This window comes from Dipodomys merriami, unplaced genomic scaffold, assembly GCF_024711535.1.
Source record: "Dipodomys merriami isolate MVZ:Mamm:240054 unplaced genomic scaffold, mDipMer1.0.p SCAF_37, whole genome shotgun sequence".
Lineage (NCBI taxonomy): Eukaryota > Metazoa > Chordata > Mammalia > Rodentia > Heteromyidae > Dipodomys > Dipodomys merriami.
Window position 1 is genome coordinate 2,152,280 of NW_027205270.1, and position 24,376 is coordinate 2,176,655.

Sequence of the window (24,376 nt, forward strand, 5' to 3'; positions counted from 1 at the left end):
TGATGCGCGCGTGTGCGCATATGCATGCGTACACGCACACACACACACACACACACCAGTTCTGGGGATTGAACTCAGCCTGCTGCTTTCACTTGGCTTTTTTACTCAAGGCTGGTGCTCCACTACTTGAGCCATACATCCCCTACTGGATTTTTGCTGGTTAAATGGAGGTGAGTCTCACAGACTTGTCTGCCTGGGATGGCCTCAAACTGTGATTCTCAGATCTCAGCCTCTTGAGTAGCTAGGATGACAACTGTGAGCCATCAAGCACCTAGCCTAACTGATCTCTTGATTCCTGTCTACTGGACCCCCCCCCGGGCCTTCCACCTGTCCCTGCATCCACTGGGCAGTGAGGGAGGAAGGGGAAGGCTTGCTAAGAGACTAGATAAACACCACCAGTTGGGTTGCCATCAATGCTGCCGCTCTCGTGGTGGACCCAGGCACTTGGGCAGGGCGTATTCAGGTTTCTGTGACCTACCCCTGGAGGGTCCTGCCAGGCAATGCAGCAGCTTTCTCTGGCTCCGAGTGAGGAGGTAGCGAAGGGTCAGGGTGAGAACATAACAGAACAGCTGTCATCAGCATTTCCAATACTACTGTACCCCAACACCAAGAGACATGAGAGCAGGCCAGAGGCCCAAGGAGGGGGTTACACATTCTGAGGGTACTGCCCAGCCTCTTGCCAGGCGAGGTAGTAAATGAATGAGGAGGAGGGACAAAGCATCTATTATTTGACTTGAGTCCTTCAGAGGGAAAAGAGCCCAGGGCCAGCAGACCAGCTGAGAGGAATTGTTTCACACAGGTGGGGCTTCTGAGCATGCCATCCTGTCTCTGGTCTCCATCCTACCACCTGCCAATGCTTCTTACCTAAGGCCAAAAGAAGGGCAAGAGGTAGAGATCAGAAAGCCAAGACCCACACAAATGATCCCTCCTTGCCTTTCTCTGACCAACTCACCTAGCAGGGCCCAAGACAACCTTTACCCACAGGACTCTTAGAGCACTGTGCCCTGGCAACTCACCTGTATCCATGTGCAGAGAAGCAGTCTTGGGATAGGAACACAAGGTGCCCCTCTGATCCATGCAAAGCCAGAGCCCCAGCAGCCTGCTCCCTGCCCCAGGTTCCAGGCAGCAAATACCTGGCCTCCTTGGCCTGGCCAAGTACATACCTGGGCTTCGAAGTTGGCTCCTTGGATTCTCTCAGACCAAACCAGCTACTTTTAGGCTTTTCCTCCCCAACGGATGAGTGGTGGGGGGAGGCAGGACCTCCCTTCTCCCCCACAGAGCTTCGGCGCCCCATCTCGCTCCGACTCAGCCCCTGGTGGTGATGGTGGAAGAGGCCCATGCGAGGCTTCCGCTCTTCCTTCCGTGCACCCTCCTTCTCAACCACAGCCTCAGAGGAGGCCACCATGGGTGTGGCAACCTGCACTGGCTTTGGCTCCGGAGGCCGGGAACCCTCCTCCTCTCCAGAGCGGCCGGCCCCGACAGCCAGCACTTTGGTCTGAGTGCTCAGCTCCTCCTGTCCGGGTACCACGTCTGAGCTGCTGGTGCCACGACTGCCTCTGCCCCATGAGTCATCGGAGGTCGGAGGCCCCTCCTCAGAGGGCCGGGAAGAGACACTGTGCAGGGAGCTAGAGGGTGGGAAGGAGCCCAGGATGGAACTGCGATGCCGCAAGGGGGCCTGGGGCTCCTCGTTGTAAATGTGGCTTCCGTTGACACACAGGGAAGAGCGGGAGGCAGCATCCACGTGACCCTGGAGGTCATGAAGACCCCGGGGAAGACCTGCACGCATCTGGCTGGCCTCATCACTGTAGGTCCTCTTGTGGGTGAGCAACTTGGGGGACTGTGTAGAATCCTTGCCTGAAAAGGAGACACATGTAGGGTCAGCACAGGGGATAAGGACCCCATTTCTTGGGCCCAGCCAGGCCTTCCTCACCCCTCCTCTCCCACCCACCCTCTACTCCCCTCTCCAGGGCATGCAGTTCTAGCTCACTCACCCCCTTCAGAGGACAGCCAGCTGCTGCGGCTCGGTGATCGGGTAAGGAGCTCCGAGGCAGGGCCCTGGTAGGCCAGACTCCCGCTGGTTGAGGACAAGGTGCTGTCCGAGCCCAATGAGGTGTTGGACTGGGTCAAGGATGATCTGCGCAGCTTGTGGCGAAGAAAGAAGCCTTTGGCTTTGCCCATCTTACCCAGGCTGCCCAGCTCAGGATCCTCTAGAGCACTGCTTGGGAGGATGGCAGAGGCAGACTCCAGCTCAAACTTCTTCTTGCCCTTCATCTTGTCCTTGAGCTTGCTGAAGGGGGATCTTGGCTTGTCCTTCATGGACAGGTCAAACATGCTAGCACTCAAATTGTTGCGAGTGAACTGGATTGTGACTTGGATCTCTCCTCGCTCCTTCTCCTTCTTGCCTGCCTTGGAGTGTAGCTTGTACCACCTGTGAGAAGAGGGGATGGGCAGAGCTCTGACCGTAGCCAAGGGTATCCAGCTCCCCAAATCCCCTCCCTGCTTTGGGGGCCACTGACAGCCTCTGTCCAAGAGCTTCTACTTTGGCAGATAAGCCCAGGCTTCCAAGCCACAGGCACAGCTGAGAAACCAACACTTTTCCATGATGGGGAAAGTTATGCAGGTGCTGTGCAACAGCGCAGCAGTACCTTCCCCTGGAGCTCAGAGACCCCATCCCAGGCCCTTGCCTCCATATCGGAAACCCTGAGGCCCAAAGGGATAAGAAGAAACCAGGGAGGAACTAGACCTATATCCAGGCTCCTGGTATAGACACACCTACCTACATTTTCCCCTGTTCACATCAACTCTGGCCAATCTCAGCTGAAGCTCTATTTCTGAGCCACCAAAAAAGAACAGCTCACACAAAGGCCCAGGGCCAGAAACTCAAGAATGCTAGTGTATATGTGTGCATACACACACACACACACACACACACACACACACACACACACACACACACACACACACACACACACACACACACACACACACACACACACACACACACACACACACACACACACCTTACTCACACAATGACTCACCCCAAGTCCTGCCAGGAACACAGCTGTGAGACATGGCTAAGACTTGAAGCAAGAGACCCAGGAAAAGCCTGGCACTGGTGGCTCACGCCTGTAATCCTAGCTGCTCAGGAGGCTGAGATCTGAGGATTGCAGCTCAAAGCCAGCCCAGGCAGGAAAATCCATGAGACTCTTATCTCCAATTAACCACCAGAAAACCACAAGTGGTCCTGTGGCTCAAGTGGTAGAGCGCTCACCTTGAGCTGAAGAGCTCAGGGTTCAAGCCCCATGACCGACAGAGACAGACAGACAGACTCTTGAAGGAGGAGGAGCTCCTCCATGCTGAGTACCACATAGGTATAGCCAACAGAAGGGTCCTCCTCTGCTTCCTCCATGTCTTCTCCCCCACGTTTCCCATGTCACATAGCACAGCAGATGCTGTCCTGTTATACAGATCACAGGGTTAGGTTCAGGGGAAGTAACTCACCCAAGAACAAGCACAGAGGAGAGAGGAGACTTAGAAACAGGTTCCCATCACATTGAAGCCCATATTCTTCCCACTGCAGACTCCCCAGCAAGAAGCAAGATCCCTAACACACAGGCTCCTGCACAGGGCAAGCAGAGTCCACTCTACTGAGAAGTGGGTATACTACTGCCTAGGTTGACAGCTTCTGATACAAGAAACAATTGTGCTTCTTAGTATTCATCTTATTACAGTAGTAAATAGGTGAAACTTTAACTTCAAGGGTAATATAGCAACTCTATAACTGCCCAGACTTGGAAGCTACCAAGACATCCTTCAAAAGGTGAATGTATAGATGGTGAAATATTATGCAATGATAAAAAGTGACTATCAAGCCATGAAAAGACATGAAATATTTTAAATATGTAAGTAAAAAAAAATCTGAAAATGTTACATATTTTATGATTCAAATATATAACATTCTGAAAAGGACAAAACTGTCAAGAAAATATATGTCTATGGTTACCAGCAATTTAAAGTGACAGAGAAAGCCAGGTGCTGGTGGCTCACGCCTGTAATCCTAGCTACTCAGGAGGCTGAGATCTGAGGATCGCAGTTCAAAGTCAGCCCAGGCAGAAACGTCCATGAGACTCTTAGCTCCAAACCACAAGAAAACAATAAGTGGTGCTGTGGCTCAAGTGGTAGAGCACTTACCTTGAGCTGAAGAGCTCAAGGACAGCACCTAGGCCCAGAGGTCAAGCCCCACAACCAACCAAAACAAAAACTAACTAAATAAATAAATAATAAAGTGAGAGAGAAAAGAGTAAACGGGCCAAGAACAGAAGAGGAAGAGCATTGTTTAGGGCAGTATGATAGTACAAAGGTAGTGTCTATCTTTTCAGTTATCAAAACTGCAAAGAATATACAATACAAAGAGTTGAGGCCCACGTAAACCCCAGGCTAGTTAACAACAATGTATTGGTGTTCACCCATCAGCTATAACAAATGTGCACTCTAATGCAGGATGTTAATAACAGAGGAAACTAGCAGGGCCAAGAGACATAAGGAGACTCATACTTTCTGTTCACTTTTCTGTAAACCTATAACTGGTCTAAAAAGAGTCTAATAGTATTATAAAGAAAAGAGCCTGGCGCTGGTGGCTCACACCTGTAATCCTAGCTACTCAGGAGGCTGAGATCTGAGGATCGAGGTTCAAAGCCAGCCTGGGCAGGAAACTCAGTGAGACTGTTATCTCCAATAAACCACTAGAAAACCAGAAGTGGCGCTGTGGCTCAAGTGGTAGAGCGCTCACCTTGAGCTGAAGAGCTGAAGGACAGAGCCCAAGCCCAGAGTTCAAGCCCCACGACCGACCAAAAAAAAAGAAAAGAAAAGAAGAAAACATAAATATAAAAAACTAGGAAAGAAAGTAATACAAGAATTTCCTTCAGGACCTGAGTGCTAGCAACAGAAGATTTCCAAGTATGCAGCACAATGAACAGAGTTACAGACGCCACTGTGAAGTTTCCACACACCAGGCATAAGGAGGAAAATGTAGACTGGACACAGTGACTCACTCCTGTTACCCCAGCCACTTGGGAGGTAGAAACTGAGAGAATCACAGTTTAAGGCTAGGCCTACCAAAAAGCTGGTAAGACCCCATCTCAACCAATACAGCTGGATGTGGTAGTACTCACCTCTTATACAAGGTATGTAGGAAGCATAAACAGGAAGATCACAGTCCAGGCCAACATGGGCAACAATGCAAGATCCATTTTCAAAAGTATCTAAAGCAGGGATTGGGAACATGGTTTAGTGGTAGAGTGCTTGCCTAGCATGTATGAAGCCCTGGGTTTGATTCCTCAGTACCACATAAACAGAAAAAGCTGGAAGTGGCACTGTGGCTCAAGTGGTAGAAGAGTCCAAGCCTTGAGCAAGCAGCTCAGGGACAGTGCTCAGGTCTGAGTTCAAGCCCCAGGATCAGCAAAAAATAGATAGATTAGATAGATAGATAGATAGACAGACAGACAGACAGACAGACAGACAGACAGATAGACAGACAGACAGATAGATAGATAGATAGAGATATAAAGCTTGGAATATGGTTCAAGTGTAGAGTACTTTATTTATTATTGTTACCAGTCCTAGGGTTTGAACTCAGGGCCTGGGTGCTACTCCTGAGCTCTTTTGCTCAAGGCTAGCACTCCACCACTTGAGTCACAGCTCCACTGGTGGCTTCCCCCCCCCCCCCCCGCCCCTGGTTGTTGAAGATAACAGTCTCATGGACTTTTACACCCTGGCTGGCTTCAAATCATGATCCTCAGATCTCAGCCTCTTGTGTAGTTACAATTACAGGCATGAACCACTGGTACCTGGCTAAAGTTTTTGGCTAGAAGACCCAAGGCCCTGGATTCAAATGCTACTACTAAAAACAAATTTTTAAGGAAAGCCCTGAAGGCCCTCACAGGAGTGAGAGCAGCATCCATCCCCATGAGCAACAGCAGGGTAAGGCCTACAAGTGCCTAGGGGAAAGCTTCCATCACAAAGAGTTGTAGGCCCAGCCATACAAGCTTGAAGGCAAAAGAAAGCCTACCTGGTAAGAAGGTCAAGGCGGTAGCTGAAAGGCTCAGAGGCCCGCAGAGGAGATAAAAGCACTGCAAGGGCTTGGTGATAGTTGGTGGGTTGTTTGGTTTTGTTGTGGTGGTTTGATGGGCATCAAACAATAGCTCAGACTGGCTTAAAAGTCACAATCCTCCAGCCTCTGTCTCCCAAGTGCTGGCATTGTAAGTATGGGACACCACTCCTGCCAGTAGCTTTCGTTTCTTTTTGTTTCCCCCCCTTCCCATCAAATGGCTAATTCAGTTGCAATTCCAACAGCTTTCTGTCATGGGTGCTCAACTTGGCCAGAGATGGTCTGAGCAGAATGAGCTAGAGTACAGGATTTTTCTCCCAAGAGAAAGACAGCAGGAGGGATGGTGGAGAGGCAAGGCAGCAGAGTGAGCAGAGAAACAAGATGAAGGAAGGGAGTGTGTGAGGACAGGAGTGGGAGAACCAAGCAGTCGGCATCTGCGTCTGTATCCTGTATCTCCTTAATCAATGCCCACCCTGGCTGGGCGCTCTGCTTCAGGTTTGCAGACAGAGTCTTGTACTGTCTGCTTCCCGAGTAACTGAGACCCAGTCATGGCACCAAGCCCAGCTTATTTTTGAGATAGAGTTTTCAAATTTCCCTGTCTCTGCCTCCCAAGTAACTGGAATTACAGGCATGTGTGCCACTCGGCCTAAGTCTTTACAGATCACTTGTCACTGCCCAAACCTGGACTTTGCTCTGTTTAGAACAGGACCCTGAGAGGTGAAGCAAAGGGAACTTTATTGTTTCCTGCCTAATCCACCTAAGCCCCACCTGAGATACTGGAATTAGCAACACAGACAGGGCGGAGGGGGTGTCAGGGGTGCATGTCCCCAGTTGGCCGCATTCCACAGGCAGAAGTAATGGTGGTTATCTCTGTGCTGTGCCGCTGCAGGGAACTATCGCTTCCGACATTGGCTATTTTTGTCTGGTTTGAATTTTTATAAGGTGCACACATTATTACTCCTGTAATATGTATTACTGCTATTAGGAAAAAAGAGACAAAGGAAACCTCAACTCCTGTCTTCCTGTTCAGCTTTCCAGGCCATAGAATAGGTAGCTTTCCTCTCTCCCCTGAAAGGTCACCTCCCCGCTCCTGCTCTTCCCTAGGGAATGAATCCCTGCCTCTCTAGACCTGCATCTCACAGAAGGCCAGAGGAAAAATGCCTTTGCTCAGTATTACTAAGGCAACTTGGTGCTTGAGAGCACTATGAGGCTGGGAATGGCCAGGAGCTGCCTACAGAGGCTATCAGCCACTTGCCTGCCAGCCCCAAAGCACTGAGCAGGACCCTCTCAGGCACTTCAGGAGCCCAAGGCCTTGACCCAAGAAGGGGGATGCACTCAGACTGAGAGAGCATGGTCACCGAGCTAACAGCCCTGAATCAAGGACAAGGACATGTTCCTTCCTTGCAAAGCTCCTGCTTCTTCCTACCGAAACCAGACAGCCTCCAACAGATCTGTCAGCCACTGTGGCACCTGGTTTGTGGCAATGGAGCCACAAACATCAACCATCACTGGGGTGGACACAGGTAGGGACACCCGGCAGACCCAAGAGCAAATGGGTTCTGGGAAGCTCCCCTCCTAGACTGAGGCTCCTCATGCTCCCTCCCTGAAAATGTGGCCACAAGCATCACTTCCCACAGTCCCCTAGTCATCCCCTACAACCATAAGCTCCAGGACTCTAGTTCCAAAGTTTTGTTTTGCTTTGCTTTCTGATGATGGGATTGAACCAAGGCTTTGCACACAGCAAACTCCCTATTACTAAGCTACATTCTTAGACCTTTTAATTATTTATTTATCTATTTTAAGGCAGAGTCTGATCTCAAACCTGAGCTCTTCCTGCCTCAGCCTTCAGAGTATAAGATTATAGGCATGTTCTATCATAGCTAGCTAGACTTGTCTGTCTGTCTGTCTGTCTGTCTGTCTCTCTCTCTCTCTCTCTCTCTCTCTCTCTCTCTCTCTCTCTCGTGTGTGTGTGTGTGTGTGTGTGTGTGTGTGTGTGTGTTGTCCTGGGGGGCCTGACTTCAGGGCTTGGGCTCTGTCACTGAGCTTTTTTTTTTTTTTTCTTTCTCAAAGCTAGTATACCACCACTTAAGCCACAGGTCCACTCTGGCTTTTTTTTTTTTGGTAGGTTAATGGAGGATTTTTTTTTTTTTTTGATAGTTTAATGGAGTTTCACAGACTGTCCTGCTTGCTGGCTTCCAAGCATGATCCTCAGATCTCAGCCTCCTGAGTAGCTAGGATTACAGGCATGAGCCCCCAGCTATGTAGTTGTTTCTTGATCTATAACTCTGAGTACTATATCTGGTCTTCAAGAGAATGTGTGTGCTCTTTTAGCAAACGTCCAAATACTCCTTGAGCTCTGAGACTGGCTACAGGAGAGATGGGGCTTGAAGGAGAAGCTTCAGCCTCCTGTCTTGGCCTTTGGCTATAGCGTCTCTGTTCCCTCAAAGTGGGGTAGTCTCCAAGGCTTCCAGACTACCATCAGGCGCCGTCATAACCTTAGGCACCCTTAGGCCCAATCTAAGACCTGCCCTATCACCCCCACCAGTGCTGACATCCAGCCAGAATCAGTCAGGATACAAGTAAGACCTCAAGATACACACCTTGATGGTGGCTCACAGGACAGAACTCTACAGTGGGGCCCCAACCTGCCATGATCAGTTCAGGATTCTCAGAGACTCTATGAATCTATCTAGGGCTAGTAAAACACTACCAAAAACCTACTTAACACTAAGGTTAATAGATATTTGAGGGTCGTTCACAGAGGATAGAAGGGAATCACTGTATGAGTGTCTTTTGATGACTTCATGTCACTATGCAAGTCAGAGTCCCATTTCCCTCCATCTGGTTTCATCCTCAAGAGCAAAGGTGGAAACTAAAAGAATCCTGTCTAACTGTGTGTCTGGCTCGGGCAGGACATGCTTTTTTTGAAAGCTAACTCACTCTAGATATGCCATCCTTCCCCAAGAGGAAACCTGAGGAATGTACAGGTGAGGGTGGGTGGGTCTCAAGCACTTCCTATAAATTAAGAGTGCTAAAATGAACTAAGACTCCTGAAATGACACTCTCATCAAGACAGCAGGAAGGACAGTGATTCTACCTAACTACCCAACAATCCTCTTAATACCTACCAGGCCCACAGCATGTTATTGCCAACCCATGGTAACCAAACTGCTCTGCCTGCGTGGACCCACCTTGACTCCTCAACTCTCCAAGGCCAGGCAGCATGTGCTCAATGCACAGGGTTCTGATAATGGTGATAATTAAAAAGCCAAGCACTGGAAGTGGCGCTGTAGCTCAAGTGGTAGAGGGCTCGCCTTGAGCTGAAGAGCTGAGGGACAGCACCCAGGCCCAGAGTTGAAGCCCCACACCCGCCAAAAAAACAAAAAAAAAAATTAAATTCAGCTCTAAAAAGCCAAGCACTGTTGGCTAAAACCTGTAATCCTACTCAAGAGTCTGAGATTTGAGAATTATAGTTCAAAGCTAGCTTAGATAGGCAAGTCTTTGAGATGCTTATCTCCAATTAACCACCAAAAAGCCAGAAGTGGAGTTATGGCTTGAGTGACAGAGTGCTAACCTACAGCAAAATAAATAAATAAATACATAAAAGCGTAGGGGCAGTCCCCAGGAGTTCAAGCTCCAAAACTACCATCAAAAACAAAACAAAACAAAAAATGGACTTGATCTAAGGACAGAGGTCAGAAAGGAACCAGGGTTCTGTCTTGTTTTAGCCACTCAAAAACCTTGTCAAGGGCTGGGAAGGTGACTCAGTGGTAGAGCACTTGCCTTGCATGCCTGAGGCCCTGGGTTCGATTCCTCAGCACCACATAAGCAAAAAGAAAAATGCCAGAAGTGGCGCGGTGGCTCAAGTGGTAGAGCGCTAGACCTGAGCTGAAGAGCTGAGGGACAGCGCCCAGGCCCAGAATTCAGGCCCCACGACCGTACCCAAAAAAAAAAAAAACCTCGTCAAGAACAGTCCAGCCTGCCCCATTAAGCAACAAGGTCCAGAATTCCTGGAAGAGGGAATGAGAAAGGTCTCCAAGGGCCTCTTTTGGCTGAAGCTCCTCCTCAAACTTGTCTGCCTGACAAAGTCCAGAGGCCTGCTGTGGACTTGGGACTTGGTCACCATGTCTCGTACCCCCCCCCCATCACCTTGCCTGAGACATTCATCAGCAAATGCAGTGGGACTAATAGATATCACATAGAACTGGGCAAGCTCAGCCCCTGGGGAGGCCTGGCATGGCAGTGGCCAGACACACCTGTGCAAGCACCAGGACAATCCTGTCAGCAATTGGGGTGGTGGGGACCACGAAAGCTGCAGCTATAGGCCTGGACACACCTGACTTACTAACCCTCCTTAGTAATCAGAGATGCATGACCATCCTCAGCTTCATTTGCATCTCTATATTTCTTGTTCTCCTGCCCCTCAGACTACCCTGAGCCCAAGAAGAGTCCTCAAGGCCACTGCACTGCTGTTCTGAGATACAGCCAGGGCTCACAGCACTCACTCACTCACTCTGGTCAGGTCTTTCTTCAATCCAACCTGCAGAGCCTTCCCTGAGTCCCCCAACTGCAACCACCCATTCACCTTATTCTATTCCTTCATTGTACATGCCCATGTATCCACATCTACACAGCAAAACGATGGATGAGCACATAGCTTGTTTATCATCTTCCTCCTTGTTCATCTCTGCATCCCCAACATTTAAACAGTGATCGTGCAAACCAACAAATTAATCTAAAAATCTAACAGGAACTTGCTTGCCCCAGTTCACAAGTGCTCTCTGGCCTTCGCTCCATCCATTCATCCTTTTCCTTATCTTCTTGCCTTTGCTTCTTGAGTGATGGGATTACAGGCATGTCCACCATGCCCAATGGAAACATCTTTATTCCACTAATCTCTAACTGAAATGTAGCTTTAAAAAAAATTTTTTTTTTGCCAGTCCTGGAGCTTGAACTGGGCCTGGGTTCTGTCCCTGAGCTTTTGTGCTCAAAGCTAGCACTCTACCACTTGAGCCATAGCTCCACTTCCAACTTTTTGGTGGTTAATGGGAGATAAGAGCTGCACAGACTTTCCTGCCCAGGCTGGCTTCAAACTGCAGCCTCAGCTCTTAGCCCAGAATTACAGGAATGAGCCACTGACATCTAGCAACCTATCTTTTAGTAATCAGTTTTTGCTGTGTCTATAAAAACTATCAGGGCCGGGCACGGGTGGCTCACGCCTGTAATCCTAGCTACTCAGGAGGCTGAGATCTGAGGATCTCGGTTCAAAGCCAGCCCGGGCAGGAAAGACTGTGAGACTCCTATCTCCAATAAACCACCAGAAAAGCGGAAGTGACACTGTAGCTCAAGTGGTAGAGCACTCGCCTTGAGCTGAAGAGCTGAGGGACAGCGCCCAGGCCCAGAGTTCAAGCCCCACGACCGACAAAAAAAAAAAAACTATCAGGAAAAAAACAGCTATTTGAGATGGGGTCTTGCTTTGTAGTCCAGGTTGGCCTTGAACTGTCAAATCTCCTGTCTCAATCTTCTAAGTGTTAGAATTACAAGACTATATCACCATGTTCTTTCTAGCATGAAAGACCCATTTCCACCTATGAGAGCCAGAGGCTCCAAAGATCAAAGCACCCTCCCTGCAGAAGCTTCAAGAGGACAGGAGACATGAGTACCAGACTTGAGGGGTAGAGAATTCCAAAATGGCACTTCTTTAAACAGAACTCCACTGCAGCTCCAGCTCTAAGCTAAGAAGCCAATTAACTCCTCTGAGAGAAGACGCACAACCGGATCTGTGACATGCCAGACTCAGCTGGAGTCAGGCACTGAGAGGCCACTAGCATTATCACCACCACACAACTACAGCCACCAGCACTCAATGTGTGCTGTGCAGATACTGTGCACTCAGTGGACTAAGCTACATCTGATTTTGTTCCCTCAACAACCCTAGGGGTGGGGATGGGAGGCAGACACTGAGAGAGAGGAGTGAGGCTGCCTGGAGTTATGCCACACCCACCACTGACTATAGATGACTGAGGAAATAAGCATATTGAACAGATGTGTCCACATCTGAGTTACAGAGAAGTTTCCTGGGTGGGTCATTACTTGAGAAGTAGTAGGAGAGTCAGGATTTTATCTCAGGCCTCAGAGCTCTGGACCTTGGTCACTACACTACACTGCTTCCCTTTACAAGGACAACACACATTCAGTCGCAGGCCCAGAAACTCCCATTTCTCTGCCTAATGGAGGAATTCAAAGCAACACATATACACAAGGGGTGGGTGCGTGCGCGTGCGCGTGCGCGTGCGCGCGTGTGTGTGTGTGTGTGTGTGTGTGTGTGTGTGTGTGTCTAGAACCTCATGCTTGCTAAGTAGGTGCTCTAACTGTTGAGCTGCATCCCCAGCTCTATTTTGCATTAATTATTCTTCAGGTGGACTCTCAAGCTTTTAACGCAGGCCAGCCTCAGACTTAGATCCTCCTACTATGGTCTTCTGCATAGCTATAACAGCCATACTCCATTATGCCCAGAATATTTGCTGAGATGAAGTCCCCTTAACGTTGTGCTCAGGTTGCCCTCAACCACAATCCTCTCAATCTCTACCTCCCATGTAGGTGTGTGTTACCATCTCTGCCTTTTATGTATTTATTTATTTCCTGATTCATTCATTCAAGACAGTATCTCAGTATGTATGTAGCACAGGCTGGCCAATGACTTGGTCCTCCTGTCTTTGAATTCTGGAATTACAGGCATGTACCACTATGCCCACTGAAAAAGCTATTTCCCCTAATCTCTGAAATTTAGAATTTCTTCCAATAATGCATTTTTGCAATGGTCACAGTATAGTAGTCAGACCTGTAAGTTTGTCACTGAGAAACCAGATCTTTTCATTCAGAATTATAGCAGTTGCAGATGTCACAAAATGCTTATGGTTAACATTCCTCTGAACTGCTAAGTTACTGAATCACCACTAGATCACATTATTTAATACTGTAATGAAATGTTTCTTTTTCATTCCTAGAAGAAAATCTTTTTTGTTCACTCTTTTTTTATACTTTTTTATTGTAAAAATACTGTACAGAGGCGTTACAGTTACATGAGCAAGGTAATGAGTACATTTCCTATTAAGCATTGTTACCACCTCCTTTGTTTTTCCCCTACCATCCCTTCCCTCCCACCTCCACAACTACACTCCGCCCTCACTCCCACCCCCACCCCCAGCCTCCTGGCCTAAATTGTAAAGTTCATTTTTCAACATAGTGTCTTGTGCATCTCATTGTTACAATGGGTCAACCTGTATCCCTATTTAAGCATTTTGATAAAACATGTTTCTTCCATAAATGTTTTAATATGTTGACAAGTCTCCTTGGTGTATTTTGTAGCCCTGTCTATTTAGAGATCAAAATCTAAGTAGTCCATGGACTTCACCAGATGCCCACATCCTCCAGGGCACACAACGGACTGAGAACGCCCAGTTTATACAGAGCAGAGAGGAGCCAGCTCAGCAGAATGCCAGGTGCCCTGGTCTCCAAGCAGAAGATAGCTCTGTTCCCACTTCCTGCCCAGCGACACACAGGGCCTAGGGAACAGCAGAAAGCTGGCCCTCAGACTTCCCAGAGTCACGCCACAGTGCTCCACTGACCCTCAAACACCCTGCATACCAGTGAAGGTGACTCCAGGAGCAGGAGCTATTCTGATCACATCCCCCACACCAGACTCCAACTTACCTCCCCAGGCTGGGCCTCAGCCAAGCCCTAGCCTCAAGTCCACAACTTTTTTTTTCCTTGTTGCAGCTACTGCTCCACCTCTTCTAAAAAAGATCTGAACCCAGCTAGTGAACTGCCTGCAAGCTGACAGCTGGAGGACCCAACCCCACTCCCTGGCAGAGGAAGCCAAGGTGCCCTTAGTAAACATAACCGTGCTACCCAGGAGTGGCTGTGAGGGTCTCCAGGGGAACTAAAGTTACAGCACACAGAGGAAAAACACTGACACCATTCCCCTTTGCTAGCCTCACCCTCCCACCCAGCTTCCCTACAGGAGTATAAACAGAGTAGAGAAGGCACACACCTAAATGAGCAGATATCAGGGAACATGCCCTACAAAACACCTGCCTATGACATGGCTTGCTCCAGACAGCTGCTTCCAGTCAGCAAGGAGCCATTTTAAGTGATAGTGTAGACATGGAATCATTTGCTCTCCAACGGCCTGCAGTCTGCAAGGACTACTGTCATGGGCAATATATTGAGGCAGGATAGATTTCCATTCAGAAGTCATCACTAAGGGCTGGGAAAAGTGGCTTAGTGATACAGTGCTTGCCTTGCATGCATGAGGCCTTAGGTTCAATTCCTCAGCACCACATAATCAGAAGAGGCTGGAAGTGGCACTGTGGCTCAAGTGGTAGAATGCTAGCCTTGAGCAAATAAAGCTCAGGGACAGTACCCAAGCCCTGAGTTCATGCCCCAGGGCTGGCAAAAAAAAAAAAAAGGCATCACTAAACTGAAAAACCATGGCCCAGATTTGTCCTTTCTGCCAGCCCTGAATGAGTTGCATCAGCCTACCAATCCTATGATACAGTGACCCAGCAGCTTCAGGTAGCAGCTCTTTCTTCTGCCAGGATTTCTGCTCAAAGACAAGATAGAACTGGAGATGCAAGTACAATCATTCAAAGGTACAAAAACCATGGGAGAAGGATTGATGGGGAATTTCCATATAGCTGGGTCATAGGAACAGTCCAGAACCCAGTGTTGAATCTCTGCCTCCCTAATGTGATATAGCTCAGTCCACCTGAGAAGGGAGATCTAATATGTGGGACTGAGAATTTCGGGGAAGGCAGTCACAAGGAATCAACCTCCAGAGTGAGGAATCTATCTCCAGAGTGAGGAATCTATCTCCAGAGTGAGGAATCTATCTCCAGAGTGAGGAAGCAATCTCCAGAGTGAGGAATCAATCTCCAGAGTGAAGGATCAATCTCCAGAGTGAGGGATCTATCTCCAGAGTGAGGGATCTATCTCCAGAGTGAGGAATCAATCTCCAGAGTGAGGGATCAATCTCCAGAGTGAGGAATCTATCTCCAGAGGGAGAGTGTATAACATTCTCAAGGTCAAACAATCCAGTTCTTTCAGGGGTAATGGTAGGAAACAAAGAGGAAGGGGACAGGTAAATGGGGAGAGAGGTACACCAGTCTGGCCTACTTGGAACCTGGCTCAACAAGCCACCCACAAAGAGAGATTTCTGATTTCAGGAAATCTGAATGTGGACTGATATGGGGTGATTACCATGGAACTGCTGGTTTTGTATGCTAATGGCATTATAACTATGTTTTTACCAATCTGCTGGAGACAGCTTCTGAAAATCGGAGCATTTAGGAGAGCCTGAATCACTCACTCTGCTGGTCATCCCATTAGTGGCCAATGCTGGGCTCAGAACTACAAGAGGTTGGTGTTAGTCCTGGGCCAGGACACAGGCCTTCTCCCCTTGTCCTATCACTTCTCCAGCTCTGGGTCCTGCTCCCTAGTCCCCCAAGTCTCGAGTCTCCAGTATTGTGAGCTCACCTGTGAACTCTTCTACCTTGTACAGGCCAGCCCTATGGAATCCTGACAGTCCAGCCCCACACCCTCACCAGCACCATCTCTTCATAAAGGTATGGGGTTCTCTCCAGTGAAACCCCACCTAGGCATGGGAAGGAGGCCTCTCAGCCAGGCCTCCCCTCAAGTATTTCCCAAGTACTTGCCAGGAACAAGAATATCCTTGTAGTGGCTGGGAAGTTGGCTCAGTGGTAGAGTGCTTGCCTTCCATGCATGAGGCCCTGGGTTCGATTCCTCAGCACCACATAAACAAAAAGAAAAAAGCCAGAAGTGGTGCTGTGGCTCAAGTGGTAGAGCGCTAGCCTTGAGCTGAAGAGCTGAGGGACAGCGCCCAGGCCCAGAGTTCAGGCCCCACAACCGGACCCAAAAAAAAAAAAAGAATATCCTTGTAGAACTTGCACCTTGGTGGGGAAATAAGACAGTCAAATAAAGAGGGAGATCAGTGCCACAAAAGCATACAGATAAAGTGCACAGAAAGGTGACAGGGAGTGGCAATGACCTGGGCAGAAGCCCACATGACATCCCACTCTTAACAGTGGGTAGGAAAGAGGTAAGCAAGGGATCAAGGGATCAGGGAGACACTCCAGGTAGAAATCCAACATCAAGCTAAGGAGCTGTGATGTTGTTCTGGCTCCTGCAATGAAAAGCATACAGGGTTCAACACAAGGATGGAGTCTGATGGATACTTCATTGTAGGAAGAATGAAGATCGTCAGGGCAGTGAGAAGTGACTGGACAGCACAGAGCCAGCACACCCAGGGTAGTCCCAAGCAAAGCTGCCTGAACAACTCCATATACCTTAGCAGCTATTTCTGGTCATAAACTAATTAAAATAATCTGATTTGTTAGAAAAGCAGGTGTTTAGCGGTTACAAATAGTCCAGAGGATTTATTTAAAAAATAAATAAATTCTGGAAGTGGTGCTGTGGCTCAAGTGGTAGAGCATTCACCTTGAGCTGAAGAGCTGAGGGACAGTGCCCAGGCCCAGAGTTCAAGCCCCACAACCAAAAAAAAAAAAAAAAAGAATCCTTCTAAGTAGGTACCAGTGACTTATGCCTATAATCCTAGCTATTTAGGAGGCTGAGATTGTTGGGATCATGGTTCAAGACTAGTCTGAGTAGAAAAATATCCACAAGACCCTTTTGCAATATGCCTGCTATCCCCACCAGGAAGCCTAACACAGGTGCATGTAAGGCAGGTAATGAGACCATATCTCAAAAATAATGAGCAAGGGCCAGTAGCATGGCTAAGTAGTATTGTGCCAGCCGAGCAAGTCTGAGGCCCTAAGTTCAGACATACAACCAAAAATTTAAAAATAAAAAGCAAAATCAGGGCTTTTAAGAATATCTGTCTAAGTTGGGTGCTGCCTATAATCCTAGCTACTCAGGAGGCCAAGATCTGTGGATCGCAGTTCAAAGTCAGCCCAGGCAGAAAAGTCTGTGAGACTCTTATCTCTCCAATACCAAAGCCAGAAATGGTGCTGTGGCTGAAGTGGTAGAATGCTGGCCTTCAGCAAAAGGAGCTCAAGGACAGTGCCCAGGCCCTGAGTTCAAGCCCAGTACCTGTAAAATAAAGATAGCACCTGTCTAGCAAGCAGTAGAGCCAGAGTTCAAATCCTAGTATTAACGAAGGGAGGACGGGGACAAAAAAAATTCCAAGTACTCTAGAGATTCAGAGTTCTAGTTCAGTGAGATCCTATCTAAATACTACTGCTTATAATAATAATAATAATAATAATAACAACCTGAAGTAGGACAGAAGCAGTGGGGAAGGTAGGAGCACCAAGGGTCCTCTCAGGGGCCCATTTTTTGTGCCCCTGTGACAGTCACTCCACCCTGGACCATTCCTCTCTTCCTGCTACTGACAGCAAGGCTTGGACAGATACTCACCTTTCAGTTGTCATAATCCAGGGCAGGACCTGTCATGGTATAGACATTAAGTGTTCCCAGAAAGGTTCAAAATGATTTATGGACCCCCTGGGATTGGATCGTGACTGGATCATGAGGACTCTGGCTTCATTAAATGCTTAATCCACTGATTGATTTAAAATTCAAAAGCATTATAGGAAAGTGGCAAGAGGTGGGGCCTAGTTGGAAAAAATAGGTCTCTGCAGGCAATCAAGGGTATTTCATCCCTGGCCCCTTCCTGTCCCTCTCTCTGCTTCCTGGCTGTCATGAGGCAAGCATGCTCCTCTGCCACAGGCCCCTGCCACCATGATATTCTACCTCACACAGGCCCAAAGTACTGGAGCCAGCCAACCTTGGACTGAAGTCTCTCAAACCTCTTCCTCCATGAAGCTGTTTTCTCACAAGTATTTTGTCACTGTGATTTCTGGAAAAGCTAACTACAATGGGATCCCAAATAGAGAAAATATACATGAACATGGCAGGACATGCCTATAATCCTAGTTATTCAGGAGGCTGAGACATAAGGATCCTACTAGCCCATGAATTCCAGGCCAGACTGGACAACACAGACTCTTCCAAAACAAATAAACCACAATAAATCCACCACCTAACAAAGCAAATGAATAACAACAAAACCATCCTCTACTACCCAGTGAATAAATGAGATAGCATTGGCTTCAATCTCAGAAAGAAGTTGGAAAAAATGATTTTTTAATGTATGCTGGCTTAAATTCAGGGTTTGAACACTGTCCCTCAGCTTTTGCACTCATTGCTGGTACTCTATCACTTGAGTCACAGATCAATTCCTGGCTTTTTGCTGGTAAACTGAAGAGTCCCATGAACTTTTCTGCTCTAGCTGTCTTCAAACTGTGATCCTTAGATCTCAGCCTCCTAAGTAGCTAGATTACAGGCCCAGATTTGGGGGGGAGGATTTTTCAGCACATTGTGGGCAAACTCCAATGGACTGGAAAACAGGTTACCTTGTTCTAGTCCTATGTCTGACTCAAGTGGCTCTTTAAAAGCCACGGGGGGGGGGGGGGGGGGAGGGGGATTCTAGTGGTAGAGTGCTTGCCTAACAAGCAAGCCTGGAGTTCAGACTCCAGTAACACACACACATACTCACACTCACACACAGTTATCCTGCCTCTGCAAAATAAGTTATAAAAAAGAGAATCGCAAGTAAAACTGTTACCCTCAGAGTTTGGGAGGCAACTAGAAAGCCTTTTTTTCTCTTTTCCCTGGGCTTCCAACTCTAGGCCTCCATTCTTCTCAATCCCAAGAATGTCTCACACAGCATCAGACAGGAGGTATATGGATCTCAGGCCTACACTGTTTTCCAACATCCACAACCTGACCATCCTTTGACTTAGTCTCCACAGTTAAGCTGCAAGCCAGACACAAGGGCATGGCACGGCCTCTTACCAGGTCCAAAGACCACAAGGCCTAGCACTAACCATCCTTGGAGACCTTACAGACTGTCACTCACTCACTCATTACTCCTGCTGTCATGATTCAGCTGGCTCAGCTCACCTCATACTCCAGCCAGGTCCAGCCCCACCCCCACTCCCTGGGCATAAGTAATTCCTCTAATCTCCATCCCATCATCACCTGTCTATCTTGGTCATAGGCTCCAAAGGTCTGTCCTTGTCAGCTTGCCTTGGAAGGACCCCATGCTCATCTACAAAAGAACAAACTGGAAGAATAGCAGGAGGCAAATGTGACCCCCACAGACAGCACAGTAAGGTGTAGGGCCCACAGCACAATGCAGGGAAGAATGCACTAGGCTTAGAGGTCAGGAATCTGCTGGTAACAAGCCACGTGGCCATGGACAGCTCAGGCCACCTCCTGAGACCTCCGTTTCCATGTCTGTAAAAATGGGGGTCACCCTGCTGCCCTCAGGGAAGAATAAAATGAGGTGATTCTAGGAAAAGTAGGCCAGCCACACATCAAGATCTGGGCTTGGTGCCTTTTACAAGCTGTCATCAGCCTGTGGGAGCAAGATGGCCAGGACCAAAACAGCAATGGCCAATCCTGCCCAGGAGGACAGAGAGAACCAGAAGGTGGCCTCTCCCAGGGGATCTTCATAACTGCCCTTCTCCCTCCCCAGTAGCCCCCACTCCCATGTGCTCCTAACCTCGTGTTCACCCTAAACAGGTACCAGACCTAAATGGTAGTGTCCCTCTTCCAGGGCCTCAGTTCAGACCCTTGACAGACGGAGACAAATGATACCTGTCTCTGTGGTAAAGTGTGGTCCATCATAGGCCTGTATTGAGGATGCCGCATGTGAGCAAACAGAGAGAGAAGGAAGAAAGTACCTTGTGTGTTTGCTTGTGGACACAGAGACTGAGAGGTTACACAGATCTGGTAACATGGGCATCCTCTCAAGAGAGGAGCTGGGTGACTCAAGGAGGGTCAACATGTACTTCCCTCACTGCTACTTATGCCTACCACCTCCTACCATACCACCTCCCCTTCTAGAAGGGAAGTCTATCAGCCTCCAAGTCACCAGTCCCATCAGGCCTCACCTGCCACTAAAGGCCACTCCCTGCAGGAAGCCCACCCTGATCCCAATCCTAGAGAGCTTCCCTTTTCCTCACCTCTGTCTGTCTGTCTGTCTGTCTGTCTCTCTCTCTCTCTTTTCAGATTGTTAATATACTGCTTTATGGAGTCATTATCCTTCCTGTGTAAATCCTTCCTCAAACACATTTTCATCTAAGAAGGGGGTTTTCCGTTTTCTTTTCCTCATCTCCTTAGTACTGGGCTAGACACAGTGATTATGGTGGTTGCCCATAATGGCTTTTATTTTGTTTTTCTTTTTCTGTCTGAGACTAGGACTCCAACTTGGTACCTGATGCTCTCTCCCATTGGCTGGTACTCTATCAACTGAGCCATACCTCCAACCTCTTCATAATGGCTTCTTGAAAGTGAAGCAAAAATCAAAAACAAAAATCAAGGAGTAAACGGCCGCATTACTATGGAGGAATAAATGAGGGCTAGCAGCATTGTCAGGTGAAGCAAGTGTGTGACATCTTTGTATTGATTGGCTGATCCAACTGGGGAGTATTGGGAACCAGTTTCCCAGGCCTCAACCATCCCTGGGAAGAACCTGTAGGCAGGCAACATTCCCATCCCTCAGACAGACACAGCCAGGCAGAATGCAGAGCAACTGTGCTTACCCCATAAACCCAGAGCTCACCCTGAACAAGCAGGTCATACTCAGCCCCAAGGCTAACCTCCAAACTGGTGTCAGGGAAGGAAAGGAAGCCTCTTTGCAACATAGAATTGCAGCAGAATAACTGGGGGAAGGGCTGGGAAGGTGGCTCAGTGGTAGAGTGCTTGCCTTGCATGCATGAGGCCCTGGGTTCGATTCCTCAGCACCACATAAGCAAAAAGAAAAAAAAGCCGGAAGTGGTGCTGTGGCTCAAGTGGTAGAGCGCTAGCCTTGAGCTGAAGAGCTGAGGGACAGCGCCCAGGCCCAGAGTTCAGGCCCCACAACCGGACCCAAAAAAAAGAATAACTGGGGGAAGACAGAGGTGGGGCATAGTCAAGAACACAAACTCTGAGGCCAGACTGTCTGGGTTTACATACTTAGCCATGTGCTGTATACCTTTTAGAAATGACACTTTATAGGCCAGGCGTGGTGATACATACCTCTAATCCCAGCTACTGAGGAGACAGGGATGAAAAGATCATGGTTCAAAGCCTATCTGAGCAAAAAGTTATAAAGACCCCAATCTCAACAAAGCTGAGAGTAGTGGTAGGAGCCTGTAATCCCAGATACATAGGAAGTTTAGTTAGGAAGATCAGCTTCTAAGGCGGGTCCGTGGCCAAAAAGTATAAGAATCTAAAAGCAAGGAGGGCTGAGAATCTAAGTCAAATGGTACAGCAAGTCCCCAAGTTCAAACACCAGCACCACCAAAACATTAGCATCTACACCTCAAGGCCTTGCTTGGAGCAAGGTACTGACCTCAGGTCAATACCAGAATCTAGAAAGGCTAGATAATGATACCCAGACCAACAAGGCAAACAATCATTCACCAGAACAGTGCACCATGCTCTAGGGGTAGGGATTCCAAAAGCTGGGGCAGCAGATGGGCTCGCTGGTGGCGATCCAATGGTCTTCTCCTCTCCTCAAAGAGGCCTGCCTTCACCCAGAGAACTCTGGGGACCTGTCTGCTCTGTGCATCCCGTTCCCTGTCTAGACCCCCAAACTCAGCTCCTCGCTGAGGCCCCCTCCACAGCAGGGGACACCTCTGTGCTATGTCATCCTGCCACACTAGAGGCCCACACTTGGCCTTTTTCAATACTCCAGAAAGGCCTCCCCTGAGGCCACCCCTCCAGGCCTCAGATAAGCCAGACCCCTCTCCTTTCCCAGCAGTAGCTGACTCCTGACTCCCTAAAACCCTGCAGGCATTTCACACACATCCTGAAATACACACAGGACCCCAAATGCCATCTCTTCTTCACTGCCAGATTCACAGAAGGCACACAGAACCATACCCTTCACTGACTGCCTGTCCAGTCCTCTCCTCCCCCAGCCTCAGCTTCCAGGAGTCCAAACAAGCCCTCCTCTAGCTGGAGGCTGGAATTCCCTGAGTAAGGGCTGTGCTTCCTATTCTGGAGTCTCAGTTGAAGCAAAGGTCCAAGGTCTAGGCAGCCCTGGCCGGCCCCCTCCCCCACAGCTCCTCCACCCTGGGAGCCCTGCTCCAGCTGGAGGAGAGGCTGCACCTGGCCCCACACAGGGCCTCTGGTCATCTGCCCAGCCCCTCTCCTTCCTGAGGGAAGAAACAGCCTGAAGCTAGCTCAGAAAGAAACCAGGGACAGCTTTTCCTAGCAGGGCTGTCAGGTGCGCAGAGGACTCAGGCTGTGGATGCCATTCTACTTCTTAGCATGAGGAGGGGCTCAGCATTCTGCAGAGGAAAAGAAAAGGGAACTGATTTCCACAGGGCGAGGACAGATCCTGTCACTGTGTTAATCATCTGTCCAGGCACAGGGTGGGGAGGGCAGGGAAACATCTGGACAAAGCCAGACCAGCAGTTTAGCAGTAAGAAGAGGGGGAACTAGCATTGTAATGGCAGCAGTAACAAGAGCAGCGGGCAGCTGCCACTGGAAGAAAAGGACAGCTCTCAAGGTCGCACAGGATGGTGGCTCTGCTGAGTTGCATCTTGTCCCCAACTGCCCACAGGGAGAGGGAAGCAGGGCAGAGATGGAGCTGACCACAGGCCCCTAGTGACCTGGTTCCTACTTGGCCCGTGCAGATGCAGAGGGGAGGGGGAGCTGCCATACCATTAGGAAGGAGTCACACTTCCTACCACTCCTCTTGCTCCTAGATGCTGTTGCTCACACAACCCCAAATAAAAATGGCCTCATAACCAAGAGAGATTTTCCACCAAATGACTGCTGCCCAGCCACACCCAGCAGCCCCACAGGCTTCCTTCCACTCCAGGCCCAGATTAGATCAGGAGTTTGAGCCGGAGCTAGGGACCTGACAGGTCTTGACTGCTTCCTGAAGAGCAGCTCACACCTGGAAAGCAGAGGAGAAAAGGCTGGAGTCATGCATCCCACCAAGGCTCAGGGTTGAAAAGGGTCCCTCAGAGACCCTCCCCACCTTAGCTAAACAGGACTCTGAATCTCCTGAGCAGCTGAGCAGAAGCTCTAATCTTAGACTTATGTGTCCTCCACAGCCACAGGCCCCTGAGCTTCCCTTCTCCCTAGAATCTCCAATGGCAGAGCCTGGGCAGGGGCTGAGTCTCTTTAGGATTCACAATTAGTAGAAAGACTGTGGTTACAACAGTTTTCCTCTTTGTGATTTAAAAAAAAAAAAAAAGACAACTCACCAAAAAAATAAAAATAAAAATGGCAACTCACCAAACCCTCAACCTTGGCATTTCCAATGGACCAGCTTCCAACCATTGATCCTATAATAGGCCTCCACACTCTAGGCCTCAGGGAGAAGGTAGATGAGGGGCTCCACACAGCAGGACTGCACCCTCCCTCCTCTACCCTCCCCCAAATGCATCCCCAGAGTACCAACAGCAGGTCTCTCCAATCCAAATGGTCTCATAGCAGATTTCCTACTTCCCACTCCCAAACTTGTTGCTCTCACCACTCCCTTCTCCCCCCCCCCCCACATTCCCATGTGCTCAGGGCCATTCTCCTAGGGGTGGAAACCACATCAACTGTAAAAAGGCCATGGGTCCAAATGACCCACCTGACACCACTAGGCACAAGAGAACTAACAAATCACCACCAGCAGCAGCTCTGCCTAGGAACCAGAGAGGAAAACCCAGCACCCACTGAGGACTGCTGAGGGGACACTAAGACACCCACCAGAAAATAAATTCCAGAAAACCATCTGAGCATTTTCAGACCCACTGGAACCATGAGGAACCAGACATGGTTCCACTGAGGGAAGAAGGTTCTGATCCTGAGGGAGGAAGTTTCTGATCAAGTGCCATTGTGTGCTGCATTCAATTTTGTTTTGAGAACTATTTGGAAACCTCCAGTACAATTCCTCACCTCAAAGCCTGTCCCACAGCTGGGAGCCAGTGGCCCATGCCTGTAATCCTAGCTACTCAGAAGGCTGAGATCTGAGGATCCAAAGTCCAGGAGACTTTTTTTTTTTTTGTCAGGCATGGGGCTTGAGCTCTGGGCCTGGGCGCTGTCCCTCAGCTCTTCAGCTCAAGGCTAGCCCTCTACCACTTGAGCCATAGCACCACTTCCAGTTTTCTGGTGATTTATTAGAGATAAGAGTTTCATGGCCTTTCCTGCCAGGGCTGGCTTTGATCTCAA

At 48.9% G+C, this 24,376-nt stretch overlaps 1 protein-coding gene across 2 annotated transcripts in view; it reads right to left on the reverse strand.

Moving 5' to 3' along the window:
• Rab11fip5 (RAB11 family interacting protein 5) overlaps positions 1–24,376 on the reverse strand; it is a 41,169-nt gene that overhangs the window by 12,723 nt on the left and 4,070 nt on the right. For both annotated transcript variants that reach the window (XM_069988967.1, XM_069988968.1), the window contains exons 2-3: positions 1,992–2,428; positions 1,164–1,854 (exon numbers count right to left, since the gene is read on the reverse strand). In XM_069988967.1, coding sequence (XP_069845068.1) covers positions 1,164–1,854; positions 1,992–2,428 — 1,128 coding nt within the window. The remainder of the gene's footprint in view (positions 1–1,163; positions 1,855–1,991; positions 2,429–24,376) is intronic.